This window comes from Cydia splendana, chromosome 8 (assembly GCF_910591565.1).
Source record: "Cydia splendana chromosome 8, ilCydSple1.2, whole genome shotgun sequence".
NCBI classification, from domain to species: domain Eukaryota; kingdom Metazoa; phylum Arthropoda; class Insecta; order Lepidoptera; family Tortricidae; genus Cydia; species Cydia splendana.
In genome coordinates this window covers 8,502,453-8,518,430 of record NC_085967.1, presented here as the reverse complement: position 1 = coordinate 8,518,430, position 15,978 = coordinate 8,502,453, and the positions used below count along the sequence as shown (strand labels likewise).

The 15,978-nt window shown below is 40.8% G+C and overlaps 1 protein-coding gene across 5 annotated transcripts in view; it reads right to left on the bottom strand.

The window, feature by feature from the left end:
* LOC134792758 (GATOR complex protein Iml1) overlaps positions 1–15,978 on the bottom strand; it is a 44,966-nt gene that overhangs the window by 14,785 nt on the left and 14,203 nt on the right. For 2 of the 5 annotated variants that reach the window (XM_063764062.1, XM_063764063.1), the window contains 5 exons: positions 11,703–11,877; positions 5,040–5,237; positions 3,597–3,671; positions 1,753–1,832; positions 3–74 (listed from right to left, as the gene is read on the bottom strand). In XM_063764062.1, coding sequence (XP_063620132.1) covers positions 3–74; positions 1,753–1,832; positions 3,597–3,671; positions 5,040–5,237; positions 11,703–11,877 — 600 coding nt within the window. Of the gene's footprint in view, positions 1–2; positions 75–850; positions 895–1,752; positions 1,833–3,596; positions 3,672–5,039; positions 5,238–11,702; positions 11,878–15,978 lie in introns of all 5 variants that reach the window. The other 3 variants (XM_063764064.1, XM_063764065.1, XM_063764066.1) reach the window with 3 other exon arrangements.

Below are 15,978 nucleotides of genomic sequence, written 5' to 3'. Positions count from 1 at the left end.
ACCTGTCATCGTATGTGTCATCAGATTCGCCTGTTTGTGACTGCGTCCTCTCTAAAACAGTTTTCGCCGCCGCCCTGAAATATAGAAATAGTGTTAGCTTCTCAAATGGGCTGTAAAACCACAGTTTATAATTTAAATGCGATTCGCAAGCCATTTCCAGCAGAAGCAAGGTTGGTTGACATGTCAGAAACAAAAGTTGTTTTAATTATTGACTTGAATTATTAGTTGATTAACTTGTGATTTAAACATATTATTTGTTGAATTAACCCTTTTCCACCGGAAAATCTAGATTTGCTAAAATAATAATGAATTTTAGTAACAAGTGTCAAATTTTAATTGAAATTAATCTCACGATCAGACCGGGCGGAAAGGGTTAAAAACACCGATGAGATTGTATGAGGTACACAGTGACATCAAACAATCGTTGTGTCTGTCGACAAAATCCATCTTCATACCTACTAAAGTACAGTCTGCTGCAGAGATAACAGACCCTGGGGGCCGATTTTTGAATTTCGATCGCTCGATTTCGTCACTCGAAAATCGGTGGAAAACGGCGAAATGCTAATTTTTGAAATACGATCGATCGAAATTTGGAATCTAGTGGTATTGACTACTCGATTTCCATTCTATTACTAGAATTTAAACGCCTACTAGTGGCGATATTATTTAACGAAATACACGAAATCGAGTGGTCGAAATTCAAAAATCAGCCCCCTGCATAGGTTTTTTTTGCAGGCGGGTCGAAATGACGAAAAAAACATATTTTGCTTCATAAATGCCAACCAGAAACAAAAAAATATACACAAGTCACAATCTAGAAATGAGTGAGGAAAGCGTTGGTCTTACTTACTTGTTGCTCTGACTAGTGTTTAGTGACTTAGTAGGTGAAACTTGCTGCAATGAAACATTCGGTAGGTAAAGGTACAAGCAACCAAGGGGGCTCACAAGCGTTCCACTCAATGATAGCATAAGATAGAAATAAAAGAATATTCGTTAATAGAATCGTGACAAAATCTGTAAAAGAAAATTGCTTTAGTCCATAAAATTAAAGTGGAAGAAACCAGCTGTAGATTTAACCCTGTCAAAAGGTGCAACAACATAAATTGCAAAAAGGACAGTTAACGACACATCAGTATATAAATATATAGGTAAATAAGGTTACATAAATATAATAGGCACATGAATAATAAAATATACGCACATAAAATAAATAAAAGTAATAAGTACATAAGAAGCGAATGAAGTGGTGATTTTATCTAAAGAACCGCAAACCATGCCCGCTACAAGCGACTAACTACTTTTTTTATTTAAACATTAGGTATAAATACTTCTTAGAAACTTATTCTAACCTGTACTTATTCTCTTTTTTTTAATTATTTAACGAAGTCACTACATAAAGTAATTCGAAAATATTATTAAAATAGTCAGAGTAAAGGTTTGTGTGTTGCGAGCTCAAAGCTAAACGGAATATCCGACGCTTAAAAAAGACGATCTTGGAAAGTTATTTGTTTGGTTAAATTATTATACATCTTTTTCTTTCAAAGAGCGTGGATAGATATATCATGGTATAGAATTTTAGATAGAAGACAGTAACCAGCCCTGGTTGCCTTATATGTTAACCGTCTCTTTCACTCGGTTGCCGATAGAGCGAAAGTGATGGAAATATGGCTTTGGCTTCACTTATGACAGATCGGTTTAATGAAATAAGGTATAGCTGTGTATGTAAGCATTGCGGGTTGGTGCGGTACTGACATAGCCTCGACGCGCAGCCGCGGCCGGTCCGGTAGCCGGGTGCTGCCGACGCGCTCGCGGAACGGCGAGCTCACTCCGCCCTGACACCACAGCACACGTTAACATGGGGACACGACGGCCAGGGCGACGCCGAACGAACATAAATTCATAAAATTGTTGGCGATTACGAGTAGAATTTTAACCGAAGGCAGAACGCTTCTCTACAATTTAGGTACATAATAAATACATAAAAATATACGAACACTGGTATATTTTTATGTATTTATTATGTTTTATATCCAAAATACTAAAATGACAATCCGATTGTCCAAACTTACTCGTTCTATTTAGTTTTGTATTAGAATAGAATGACAATTCAGGTTCAGGGCAGATTGAACTTTTAGTATCTGACCATAAAATTGGTTTAGAAACTTGTAATGACGGATAACTGTCCTCGTGTCTTAATATCAAGCTCTGAATTTTATCCGTTCCGTATATAAACTACTATAAACGCAAGTATCAGCCATACAATTTTGAGTGAACTAGCATAAATTTGCTATTTTTGTTAGAAACATCTATCATTGTTTTTGTTTTACGCGTTCTAAAACCAGATTCGCTATGTTCGTTCGACATCGACATACACAGGCGACAATTCATTGAAAAATAAATTAAAAATAAGCCAGCAAACAATATCACATTATTTAAGTGCAATCCGTGCATTTTATTCGCATAATTTTATAATAAGCAGTGCAATTATAACGCATTTCACATTTACACTTCTGCACGGTCCACTCCAAATCTGGAATAAGATTGGTATAAATAGTACCTACAACGGTACCTAAATACGGTGCGTACTCAAAGTAACAAGTGTAGGTTACGGAAAATGCGCCTGCCAACCCGTCCTACTAAATATACATTGTAATTCAAAGAAATTTAGTATTGCGGCTGTCAATGTTGAAGATTTGTTACAATTAGTTTCTGAGGGTTAAAATGGTGTGCAGGGAATATTAAAATGCCAATCGCCGGTTTTAAGATGTTAATTTTTCTTCCAGTTTATTTTTTTTCTAGTCGAGCCAATAAAACAATCTGTGCGCAGAATATGCCACGAAACATAAAGTATTTATAACGGAAAATTTTGATTGTCCTAAAAATAAAAATCGTCTGTCGTTCGGCGGGCTAACGAGCGGAATGATTAGAGTACACAATTTGGTCTTTTGTCAACCAAGATTTTGTATTTTTGTATTTGAGAGACTATTTACAAAATTTTAACATTAACTGAGTTACTTTGGGCGAGAATATTAAAAGGAAAGTCAAAGGATACTTGACTTTTTCTTACTCAGGGTGTAAAATATAATCGTATACCACATTAAAAGACTCTAAAACCAGATATGTTGAATTGGTTTAACAAATTAAATGTAACGGAAAGTGATCTTAGAACGCCACTCCGCTATAAAATGATCTGTAATGGGGGCTAAATCTAAAAGGCATTTTCACTAATACTAGATTCGGACCTCACCACAATTATCGACGCGAAATCGCAAAAAAGGGGCAAACATCTTACGATTTTTTTTTTGTTTTGACGCGGCAGAAAGAACGAACGTTATTGGCGGTCAACTAAAGTATTTCAAGCCTTCGAGCAGAATTTCCGATCGTAAAATTACGTTACAGAGGATGACCGTAAAAAGTGTCTAGTCATTTTGTGTATCTATTAAAAGGAGTACAAAAACATCTATATGCCCAACGATCACAACCGAAGTTATCCGTACAGCTTATAGTGTTTGATATGTGATTCCGCGTCGACAAAAGTGGTGAGTGTCGGGTGCAAGTCTCATTCGCTCGTTAGGCCGGTGTGTGCCGGTCAGTACCTGGGCGCTGGGCCTGAGGATGGAGGTGGAGTGGCGCCGCCGCGTGAGCGCGCTGTCGCAGCCGCCGAGCGCCATCTGAAGCCACCACAACTCAATCCGCTATTCTACACCCCTCCCCGTCAACTGTAGCCTCATTCAACGCGACGCATCAATACAGAATTGAGAGCCGCGGCCGCGAGGCGTTTTTGTACTCGAATTTGGAATTTTGATCTAATATCCTCCACCGATTGACGCCAATTTGTATTTTACAGTTAGCTTTCGAGTTAATAACATGCTTTCGGACCCAAACAGGAAATTAATGACGTGCATTTCGAAGAGATTTAAATAAAACATCCAACAGTCAAGAGTCAGATTAATCCTTGCATAGCCAATGTTTTTAAGTTTTTTCAATAGTAGCGTTTGTTCAGTACGCTTTTAATGGGTTCAAAGATAGATAGGCGCCTTTGTTAAGTGACGTTTATTTTTGGTCATCATCATTTTATGACATACAGTGATTTAATCAGTGATGCCTAATGAATTTATAAGCACAGGCACCGCCTCTTCACAGTTCTGATTTTCTCAGTTTACACTACTTTATGTCATAGCATTTCTACTCGGCTACAACTACAAAGTAGTGTTTAATGTTGCATACACTCATTGCATTCACATAAACACGTGTTTAAGAAGGTGACTTGGCGAACGCCAAAAGGAAGTATTGTGTTATTTTACATTCCTGCTGTAGCTATGCAAAGATTTTATGAACAATACGAACAAAGTTCTTGCTATTATGTCAGTTTATGCCTTTCGGCATGTAAAGGGAAAGGAAAATACATAAAAATGTAGATCATTCGGTAACAGATCGCGTGCGTTACAACACCACATTCTCGGGACATATTTCAATTTCATGTTTGAGTTTCGATCTAGTGTTTACTGTGTAAGTTATTAAGAGAAAAGTCTCAAAATACTCGGGCACTGGTTAAGGGATACAAACATACAAACGAACTAAAACAGTTTAGTGCATTGATACATACATGCAGTGCGTTATCTACATTACTTGTGCAAATAATATCGTCATGCTACATAACATTTATGTACAGTAACTGCTTTATATACAATTTATGCAGAGTAATATCTGTATATAACTAAAATTATCATATATTATTAAAATCAAATTGAATTCAATTATGTAACAGTGTAGAGTAATTATCAATATGTTTTTTTATAATTGTTTCAAGACAATGATTTAGTAATAAATATTATAATGGAAGCAAATATTTCATAGTGCCATTGACATCAGTAGGTACTACATCAGACAGTTATATAAACCGTCGAAATAAATGAACTAACGCTCAAAAATGATTTCTGAATCTGTATGTTAACGTGTCAAGCCTAGAAAGATTTGCCTCTAAAATCATTAACTTTTTAATTTATTATCTTTCTTGATTCGACTATAGTAACACTTACCCTCTGCTTATTAGGTCTTTTGACCTTATTGAAGTAGGATTCTGTCATCTTGAGGAATCCGTCCGTGAGCTGGTCCAAATCTTGTCGCGTGGGTGTGGGGTAAATGTCGCAGTGAGTAGACTCGTCTTCAAGGATTTGCTTGGTGGCTGGGTTGTGTAGCGGCAGTAGGAGAGTGCGGAACCGCCAGTATTTGAGAGCCTGAAAAAAATTAGAATGTTAGTTTATTTTAGCTATTGACTTAGGTAATAGGTAGCTAAAATGAATGTCCGCCTTTTGTACGATAAGTTTTGTTTTGCGCAATAAAGTTTAAATAAATGAATAAATGTTTTATAAGTACTTAAACAATATGTAAATTAATTTCTAAACATTTAATGACCTCCAGAAAGAATATCACCAGTTATAGCGACATATTGAAATTAAACTACATTAATATGTCACTTCATTAATAATAAGTGTTCCGTGAACAAAGTTCTGTACGGAACACTAAAAATCCGTGCCATTGTGTAACTGTCTCCTTCAGTCTATATCTTTCTGATGAGCGCCAGAAAGAATATCACCAGTTACCGACATATGGAAACGAAACTACATGAATATTTCACTTCATTAATAATAAGTGTTCCGTGAACAAAGTTCTGTACGGAACACTAAAAATCCGTGCCATTGTGTAACTGTCTCCTTCAGTCTATATCTTTCTGATGAGCGCCAGAAATAATATCACCAGTTACCGACATATGGAAACGAAACTACATTAATATTTCACTTCATTAATAATAAGTGTTCCGTGAACAAAGTCCTGTACGGAACACTAAAAATCCGTGCCATTGTGTAACTGTCTCCTTCAGTCTATATCTTTCTGATGAGCGCCAGAGATACCAAAAATCAAAACAAATTCGTAAATAATACTTGTGATGACATATTAAAACCGATTGACCATATACCTGGGATGCACGAGATGCATTCTACTTTAGATAGGCGCATGGACAAAGATAATAAAAATTAAGAATATTCTTATAAAACCCACGGAAAATATTCGTTATAACAAGTAAATACATCGTGTTTTTTTTTATTTCCGTTAATTTCAAGGGTGCATTCCTGAGCTTAAATCAAGTAACTTTCTCAAAGACACCGATGTTCTAATTAAGTCCATTTCGGAGATAATCCATAATTTATTTTTTTCCTATAAGGCCTCTACAAGCGTGTATACTTGCCTTAGGGCCGGCTTACATATTGATTAGTGTTTAGAATGAGTTCATACATTTGCTACTAAACTTAAGTACAATCTCGGTCGATTGATGTACGAAATGACATTGATATGTCACAGATTTCAATTGTTTGGTTGAGTTAAATGTAATGCCCGTGTTACAACATCGCTATATGCTACATTTAATTACTTTTTAAACAAAAAAAAAAACAAAAAAGAAAACAAAAAAAATTTTTTTTTTAAATTAACTATGCCATTTAGTTCTTATAAACGTACTTAACTATACCCCGATGTTAACGGAATTCAATAGATTAGATTAGATTAGATTAATTTATTTCTTATTGAAAATTACATGATATTTAACAATGTCATAAATGTCATAATGTTTCCAAATAACATGAATTCACAAAAAGATCGTCAGATTGTAAACAATAATAATAATAATACATTATTTATTGTTTTGTAAGTGTTTTTATATTTTACTTTTATATTCATATTATAACAAACCTAACGTAAGACGAAAAATAAATAAAGATAATAATAATACATTAAAATAATTAAAAAATAAGTAAAAAATATAAAACAATCAAATAATCATAATAAAAATTAAAAGTACCTATATTAATATTAAATGTCAAAAAGTTACCTATGTATGTCAAAATAAAGCGGTCAAAATGTATATAATGCTAGGGCACCCTAGTTAATATAATGTCATAATAACTAATAATATTGCAAAGTCAAATTAAATAAAATTCCAAACAAACAGCTAAAAACAATAAGAAATAAAAACAATAAAATATAACAATGTCAGATTAAATTATAATAGAAAAATATTTACATTTTAATCGCGTTTCATGTCAGTGTATTCTTTAACAGAATACAGCGATTTTGTGATTAACATTTCTTTGAGTCGGCGTCCAAAAATATCAATGGAGGTTTCATTTCTGAGACTAGCGGGTAGGCGTTCATAGAATGCAGGGCCGATAACGCGCGGTGACTTGTCGAGCAGCGCTAGTCGCCGCCGCACAGGCAGCAGGCGCCCGGTCTGGCGGGTTATTCTGCACGAGTTGTTAGACCGTTTGAAACTGTCTATATTACGGCGTGTAAACATTATGACTTCATACACATATAGCGAGTAGTGCGTCATAATGATATAATCTTTAAAAAGGTTTTTGCACGAGTGCCTCGAGTTTACACCTGCCAATACGCGTATGGCTCGCTTTTGCAGTTTAAACACTCTGTCCGAATGTGTTGAGTTCCCCCACAGGACGATACCATAGGACATAAGTGAAAAAAAATAGGCGTAATAGATTTGGAGCAATGCGTCACTGGGAACAACTGGCTTCAGTTTGCGCAGTGCGAATACTGCACTGCCCAGCCTTTCACACAAGTTGTTAACGTGCTCCTTCCACTTCAGTCCGGCGTCGATAGTAAACCCGAGGAACTTGCACGAATCACAGCGCGGTATCGGAATCTGCATTTGCGGAATGTTAACCTGGCTACTGGCTGAAAACAACAATACGTTTGATTTATTGACATTAAGGATGAGGCCGTTCGCCGAGAACCACTCGTGGAGTTGGCTGCATGTATTTGCAATCTTTTGTTCCAGCTGTAGGTATGTATTCGCCCTCACCACCACGGTTGTGTCGTCAGCAAACAGTGCCATCATACCTTCGGCAACAGAGGAAGGAAGGTCGTTCATGAACATTAAAAACAAGGTATTTCCGAGCGACGAGCCTTGTGGTATGCCCAGTTCTAACATTCCGGCTTTAGAGTTAATGTTCTTACCTTCTATTTTGACTTGAACTGTCTGTCGTCTGTTTTTAAGGAACGATGTAAGTAATCTGTGAGCATTATTTTTGACTCCGTACTGCCCTATCTTTTCTAAGAGTAGCTCATGATTAATTACATCGAACGCTTTTGACAGATCGCAGAATACCCCTGCCGCCTTGTCTTTTTCATCTAACGCTGTTGTTATGCAGTCATATATTTTATATGCAGCTGTTGTGGTGGACCTATTTGTTCGGTAAGCAAATTGTTTGTCTGTCAGTAGGTTATTTGTCTCAAGATGGTGCATTATACAGTTGGATAGAACAGATTCTATTAATTTGGATACATTTGGTACAATAGTAATGGGCCTATAATTGTCCACGGCGCTTTTTTCCCCCTTTCCCTTGTATACTGGACATACTCGAGTGCTTTTCAGTACGTCGGGGTAAACGCCGCATGTAAACATGGTGTTAACGAGTTTTAATAGTAGCCCCGCGACAACCGGCCAGATGCACTCGAGCATGTTCAGCGATATGTCATATATATCCATGGTCCCGCGCGTTTTTTTCATAGACTTCAACGCACGATTGAGGTCTGTGAGAGTAACTGTAGGCAAAACTAGGTCAGGTACGTCGGTGTTATGTAAATGATGATTTAGGTAGCGTATAGATTTCGATTTATCTATATTCAATGTAAATTTAGACCCCACCGAGAGAAAATGATCATTTAAGTGTTGGGGCACCTGTAAAGCTGGTACATCGCTATCTCTTTCATCCTTCAGTGAAATAGTATGCCGAATTGGTTTTGTGGACGCCTGATCATTGACTACACGCCACATTTCTTTCGACGGATTTTTACTATTAACTATACGATCGGCAAAATGATCCCGGCGGGCGGTCAATGACTCTGCTTTAATGCGATCAGCTTGATAGCTAATGCATTCCGCGAGATATTCGAGGTCTGGGTACTGGCGTTTCATTTCAGTCAAATCATTAAAGTTTAATATAAGTGTCGAGAGTGTATCTGTGAGCCAAGGTACATGCTTGTCTTTCTTTTGCAAAATGTTTTTGAGTGGAAAATGAATATCTATATAGTACCTTAATACATTAAATAATTTATTAAATTTATAGTCAATAGAAATCGCGTCGTAAATACAAAATTCCAATTATAATTCTCAATGTCAATATAAAATCCTAAAATCGCTTGGTCTGAAAATAGTCTCTTTTGGATGAAAGAGTTAGGTTTGTGAGTACGTTGCGGTTCCATGGTGGGCAGAGTAAAGACCTGGGCATTGTGGTCGCTGATGGGAGTGTCAAGCGGCCGAGCCGCGACCCCTCCCCACTCACGAGACACTAGCCCGCAGTCAATGGAAGTCGCGCTGTGCGTGGACACACGGGTAGGAAAGTTGACACAGTTTTTGGTCATAAAAATTTGTAGAACTTCATCTACCCGCCGTCTCAGTGGATTATCTGACATGTAATCAATATTTTGGTCACCGACTATAATATAACTTTTGTTCTCTTTAGTGAGTCTGTCTAAAAGCAATTCCAAATTATTTAAATACATGTCAAGGTTTCCATTTCCGGTGCGATATATTACAATTATAATTAAGCTTAAATTATTTATTTCGATCGCAGTAAATTCAAAATGAAATTCAATTGCTAAACATTGTAGGTCGTTTCGCTGGCGGTACGCAATATCGGCCCGTGTGTACAGCGCCACGCCACCGTGCTCGATGTTCGAGCGACAGTAGCTACCCGCCAATTGATAGCCACCTAACCTCACTCGCTCGATTTCACGTGATTTGCACCAAGTTTCGCTACAGGCCAACACATCGGGATTCTCAGACTGTAGTAGTAGTTCTATCAACCCAGTTTTGCCGCAAATCGATCTTACATTTTGATGGAGGATTTTAAAATTAGACGAACTTGTTAGCCTGGTGGTCGGTCGCCGCTGCTCACATGGAAGTTTTTTGGCTCGACGGTGTTAAAGTGCCTAATGGAAACACCGGCCGGCCAGTGTTTGTGACTTCTTACAACACCTACTTTGTCTGCCGGCACGTCGACCTTGAAAGAAGAATAATGACCCCTGGTGACCTTCAGCTGCTCACACCTGTTGACCTGGATGCGCATATTACACTTTATGTGGTTAATTACTTCGTCGGGTGTCGTTTCCGCGTTTAAGTTAAAAATGTGAAGGCTAACAGAGCGTGGAGCAGCCGCCCGCAGACCCTCTAGCCGCTCCGCTGGAACCGTTGATGCGAGCCCTGGGGCCCCTGGGGCTTTTGTAGCTGGAACGGCTGGCGCTGAGGAATTTGTGGACGAACACGACTCACTCAACACAGCTCCTGCAGCAGGTGCCGCCCGTTCGGCAGCAGGTTTCGCGGACACGGAGGGCCCAGACCTCTGTGGTGCCGCTCGGACTGCTGGCACTGTTGAAGGGTCATCTGGTGATGTCAGTGGTTGTGCTATCAGAGTTTCTGACTGCAACTTACGTCGGGGACGAGACCGCAGCCGCTGCATTTCTGACGGCATTGCTTTTGGGGGCCGTGTCGGTGTAATTGTTTCGGGCCTGGTTACCGTGAACTCTTCACTTGCAGCGTGTGTATTTTGTTGCGATGTGATGTTAATAAAAGTTAGTGCCTCCGGACCAGAGTCATTTAGTAATGGCAATTCAGACTCAATCGTACTAAGGTCAGTTTGCTCATTTTTACTTAGTATAAATATTTTTTTTGTATTTTGTTCCCTTTGTTTATCCAGATCTTTTTGTTGACGTTCCATTATATCACATGATCTATCAATTTTTTGTTTCATTTCAATGATTGTCATCTTCAAATCCATGATAACGGCCATCAAATTTTCATCACTGCCATTTTCTTTACATTTGGCTTTAGTTTTCGCCATTGTCACTTTTTTATGTCACTGTACTGTTATATATCACTTATTAGTTAAAATATTCAAAATATGTCACTTAATACACACAAAATAATTTAAAATAAACAAAAAATATACAGAGCAATTCAAATTTGCTGCTTGCGGATGGCAGTGGCGCCATCTATATATGGTGTATAAAAACACGGTGTATAAAAACCGTTTTAGGTATCACAGGATTTCGACGTATTGATGAAAGGAAAAAATAACGCGGTGTTGAAAAGTGACGCTATCACATCTAAACTTTAATTTTTAACAAGCAGAAACGTCAGCGAACAATGCTATTAAGCTTAGAATAAATTTAAGAGTGGAAAAATTACAGTGAGTTTAAGTCTCACCCTCACTCACTCACTCCGTTTTTTTAGCATTAGAAAGAAGGTAAGCGATCTTGACATGTATTTTAATTGAAAAACGCTTTTTAAAAATCAGTAACTATTACTTATGAAAGCAGAATAATATGAATGATCGTATTAGATTCATAATTGTTACATATTTGCCATGACTTATTTTTAAAACGTGTTTTTCAATTAAAAGACACATCAAGATTGTTTACCTTATTTCTAATGCTAAAAAAACGAACTATAAAATTACATTAGGGCTGATTTAGACGGCGCGTGAACTCGCATGCGATTTTAGTTACATTGCGGACTGTTGGTTACGTCCAATTCGACCGACCGATCAAAAGCCGCAATGTAATGAAATTCACATGCGAGTTCTCGCATCGTCTAATTCAGCCCTTAAGGTTGTATAATAAAGTTGAACCTCGACAAGCGCGAAGTCGGTGTCGCCGCGGGTGCAGATGTAGTGGTCCATGTAGTTCCAGTTGTAGTTCTCCAGCTTCTCGGTGGTGAAGGACACCCAGGACACCTCGTACGTGTCGTGGTTCGGCGCGTGGAACCGGTACCGGTAGTGGATGTTGAACGGCGGGTACGGATGTCTGAAATACAGAGTCATTACCGAAAATATTAATTAAAAATAAATAAATTAAATTATAGTCTGTATCTTTAGGTATTTAAAAAAGAGTCTGAAATGCCTTCTTAAGCCAGTTGAGGGTAGATGATAACATTACATGATCAAATAATGTAGGTCGTTCAAAATCGGGTCGTTCAGTGACTGATCCAGGCGGTTTTGTATTTGGTTGGTTAATCAATAAATGTTATAACTACCCGAAAATGTACAAATTATTTGTTTACTTTTATTTAAGTACCTAAAGATACACACTATAAGTGAAAATTACTTCTAAATGCTCTAGTGTAAATCGTCATAGATCTAATATAGACAAGATTGCTTGTCAACCGTCAACGATGAACATCGGAGTGGAGTCCAGAGCCATTTTAAGTACCTATAGTTACGGAATTATTTCCAAGTTCACATTCCAAGATGCCACCACACTTGAATGCAGCTTTAATTAAGCTCGCTAATCTTATATTACCTAAAAAAACATTATCAAGATTAGAAAAAAATCCATTGGTCTAAATAATATATAAAAATTTTACCTTCCAATAAAATTGATATTATGTTTCCTTCTACGTCAGAGATGTTCATTGAGAGAGTAACGCGATCGGTGACCGATAGATGCCGCTAGCGTCTATGTAGTCGCTCCGCCCCACGCCGTGACGTTGTTCCGCTTCCCCTCACTGCAATCCGTTGCTCGCTTCCCGCGACTCGCCGCCACCATGTCATTGTTGAGGAGAAGTACCGTCGGCATAAAAGTAGCCTAGTAGCCTGCCAGGAAGGCATTACTCACATCTCTGACGTAGAAGGAAACATAATATCAATTTTATTGGAAGGTAAATTTTTTATATTATGTGTTCCGTACTCTACGTCAGAGATGTTCATTGAGACCTGTTTATTATCTCCTGGTGGCGAGTCAGCGGGCGTGCAAGCGTTAGGGCTACACCTACTGTCATAGAACTCAGAGAAAGAATAAATATATACGCCTTATTGCAACCCATGAAATCACAGTGACTCGTTATAATGATGCATTACAGGAAATTGTGAATTTAAATTGTAATCCCAGGTTCGAATCTGACGTTAAACTGGTTTGAGAGATTTCTCATTCGAAATCGCATCCAATCCGCAGAATTTCGGCGATAGAATCGTCTAAAGAAGAGTCATGTTCCCAATTAACTTAAGCCAAAATATCGCTAATTGGATAGATTTCCAGCTAATTTAGTGATTAAGTACATCGTGGATCGAAAGCAATCTTAAGCGAGGCCGGCTTGGATGAGACTGTGGCTGAAAGCGCAGTGTCCCCTAACATTTTGTGTAATTCTCACAAGTTGACGTACCCAGACTACCTACTTACTGGGTCTATACTTTATTCCGGAGCTTCTAAGAGTCCAATCGGTAAGACACGTTATCTGGTTTAGAGCCGAATTTCGGACACAAAATAATAGCGTGAACGTTATCTATGTAATTGCCCGGGCTACAGTATAGTAGAGTAAGGTCATTGACCCTGCGGCCTGATGCTAACAGTAAAAATGCGGCAGCTCTTCTATATAGGTACGTTGTAGGGCTATTCAAATTAGGGCAAGTAGATTTCTCGCGTCCCAAGCTGGTGGTTTGGGAGGCGCTGGTCTCGCTATTAATGGCGTTGGAAGAAGGCATAGTGTCCGATAGTGGTTCACATACAGCGCTTGTTACAGGCTTATGAACAAGTCTCGTTCTGAAAGCTAACATGGGCAATAGACATATATGTCTGAGATAGCTCGCTACTTCACTGGATATTAGAGGTACCTGGCAGTCGATCTTATTTTTGATGCACCATGAAGACCATTTCTACATTGTGGGCGTACAGGCGGCCTAGAGAGTTGCGTCTCGTTCGCTATGTAGCGTTAGCCCTTGGCATGTTGCATGCATGCGCCAGTCACGCCAGCTCGGTGTTGGAGCGTCCTATCTGACAGGAGGGCGGTCGGGCGGGCGGGAGGGCGGTCTGACGCTGTGTTCACTAGGACCGCCAGTAAATTGCAAGCTTACCACAGCTGCGTGAAGGCTCTCCTTATCACGCCGTCACAGGTAGCAGACTAGGCTGGGAGGTGGAGACATCCATACCAAGTCGTATCACCGGCAGCTGCCAGAAGAGACGTGGTAGCAGTTCAAAGAGTCTGTTAAGAAATACCGTGACACAGTGCGAAGGCTCTCGAAATCGGAGGCTGGCCAACAAGGCGCCTATCAGGCGCAGATAGTCTCGGTGGCTTCTGGGCGTAGCTGCCACTCGGGCGCGCAGTGAATTCTTGATAAACCGTCGCCCTCGGGGGTTGTACCGACCTGGTAAGTAGCAAGGAACCAGCGCGACCTGTAGACGATCTGCTGGCATCAGCAGTTTTTGCGACAGCCGTGGTAACGGAGGGGATGTAGTGTCGCCGTCGTTTTATGTATACTGTAGTGGTGCGGTTGTATGTTTACACTTCTGTCGTCAGCGCTGCAGATGTGGCCCGTTGACGGTTACTCTTCACTGTAAGGGCCTTACCTCGTACATTGTCTACCAATATTGGAGGTTGTAACGGACTGCTTGCATAAGATGAGGAAGAAAGTGGCGCGAGGCTTTCGGCAGCTTCGTGTTGCTGGGGACTGCGAAGGTGTCACCTTCCTCCATGAACTAAAGTTTGCGAGTTTGAGACTGAACAGGAGGCATTGAGTCTCATTTCTGCGAGAAACTCGGCAGCAAGGCAGGCCTGTATGTCGCGAAAAAGAAAACTTTCAATCGGGGTGTTGTGCCGCGTGTCCCACGTGATGTCTAGGAGCGTGATAGTTTAATTCGCTTTACCCGAAGAAACACCCTATATCGAGCTAGTATAGGGGTATGGTAGCATGCTTTTAAGGAAATCGAACTAATGAAATCAAGTCTAAAATCGATTTTAGCGCTTGCGTAACAAAACTGTTTCGATAAAGTCAAAGACAGACAGATGGAAACTGCTGGAGTCCCCCTGGCCCCTTTCTCTTAGCACCGGAAACTCAAGCTTGTTCAGGCGCAGCGGGTTTATTTGTCCCATTTTGTTTATTATGGGCTTGGCGCACGAGTTCGTCTTTGTAAGACGGAACTTAAGCTGGAGAGCGCGGGCAAGCAGAGATAATTATGTGAAGTCTGCAGACCTTTTCGATGTCTTTCACCTCGGTTTTGAGCGGTCGCACAGGGCCTTGTCGCTAGCTGTTCTTCGGTTGGATCACTCCATGGCCTCGAGAAGTCATAGGAACCTCGAAGCGGCACGGCCCTACGTCGATCAGCACCTTTATGAAACCCGGGAACACGACGTATTTTCCTCTGAGTATCGACATATCTTACCGCTTTCAACTCCGGGCAGTCGAGCCACGCTAGGACGAGGCTCCTTACGACCTTGTCTGCCGTCGCCGGAGGACTCCTTAACCGAAACCAAAAGCTTAGCGGTCTGTTCGTGCTATGGCACCATAGCTATAGGCGCCTGCGTACCTCAATGGGACCATGTGGACAGGACAAAACTGATACTGTGGCGCCCAGCGCAGCTTGGTAGGCAGCATCGGCGGCAGGTAAGTTCGCGGTGGTATTCTTGCGAACAGAACATGGGCGCCATTGCAAGGGACGACATCGTCGTGGTTGCAGCATCGGTGGACAGGTTCGACGTGATTGTCGGTGCCATCATGGCAACCGCCGCCGCTCAGGAGGCGCCGGTGCGTGAAGCTAGAGGTGTCATCGTGGCGGCCGGCTCGGGAGGCACCGGTGCGTGAGGCCGGGCGGCGCTATCATGGCGGCCGCCACTGGTTCGGGAGGCGCTGGTGCGTGAGGCGAGGACCCATCGTGGCGGCCCGCTCTAGAGGCGCTGTCGCGTAAGGTGGGCGGCTCCATCGTGGCGGCCGCCGCCGCCGGCTCGGGAGGCGCCGGTGCGTGAGGCGAGACGCGCCATCGTGGCGGCCAGCTCGGGAGGCACCGGTGCGTGAGGCGGCCGCCGCCTGGCTCGGGAGGCACTGGTGTGAGGCGAGAGGCGCCATCGTGGCGGCCAGCTCGAGAAGCGCCAGTGCGCGAGGCGGTGGTGCCATCGTGGCGGGCGGCGCCGTTGTGGCG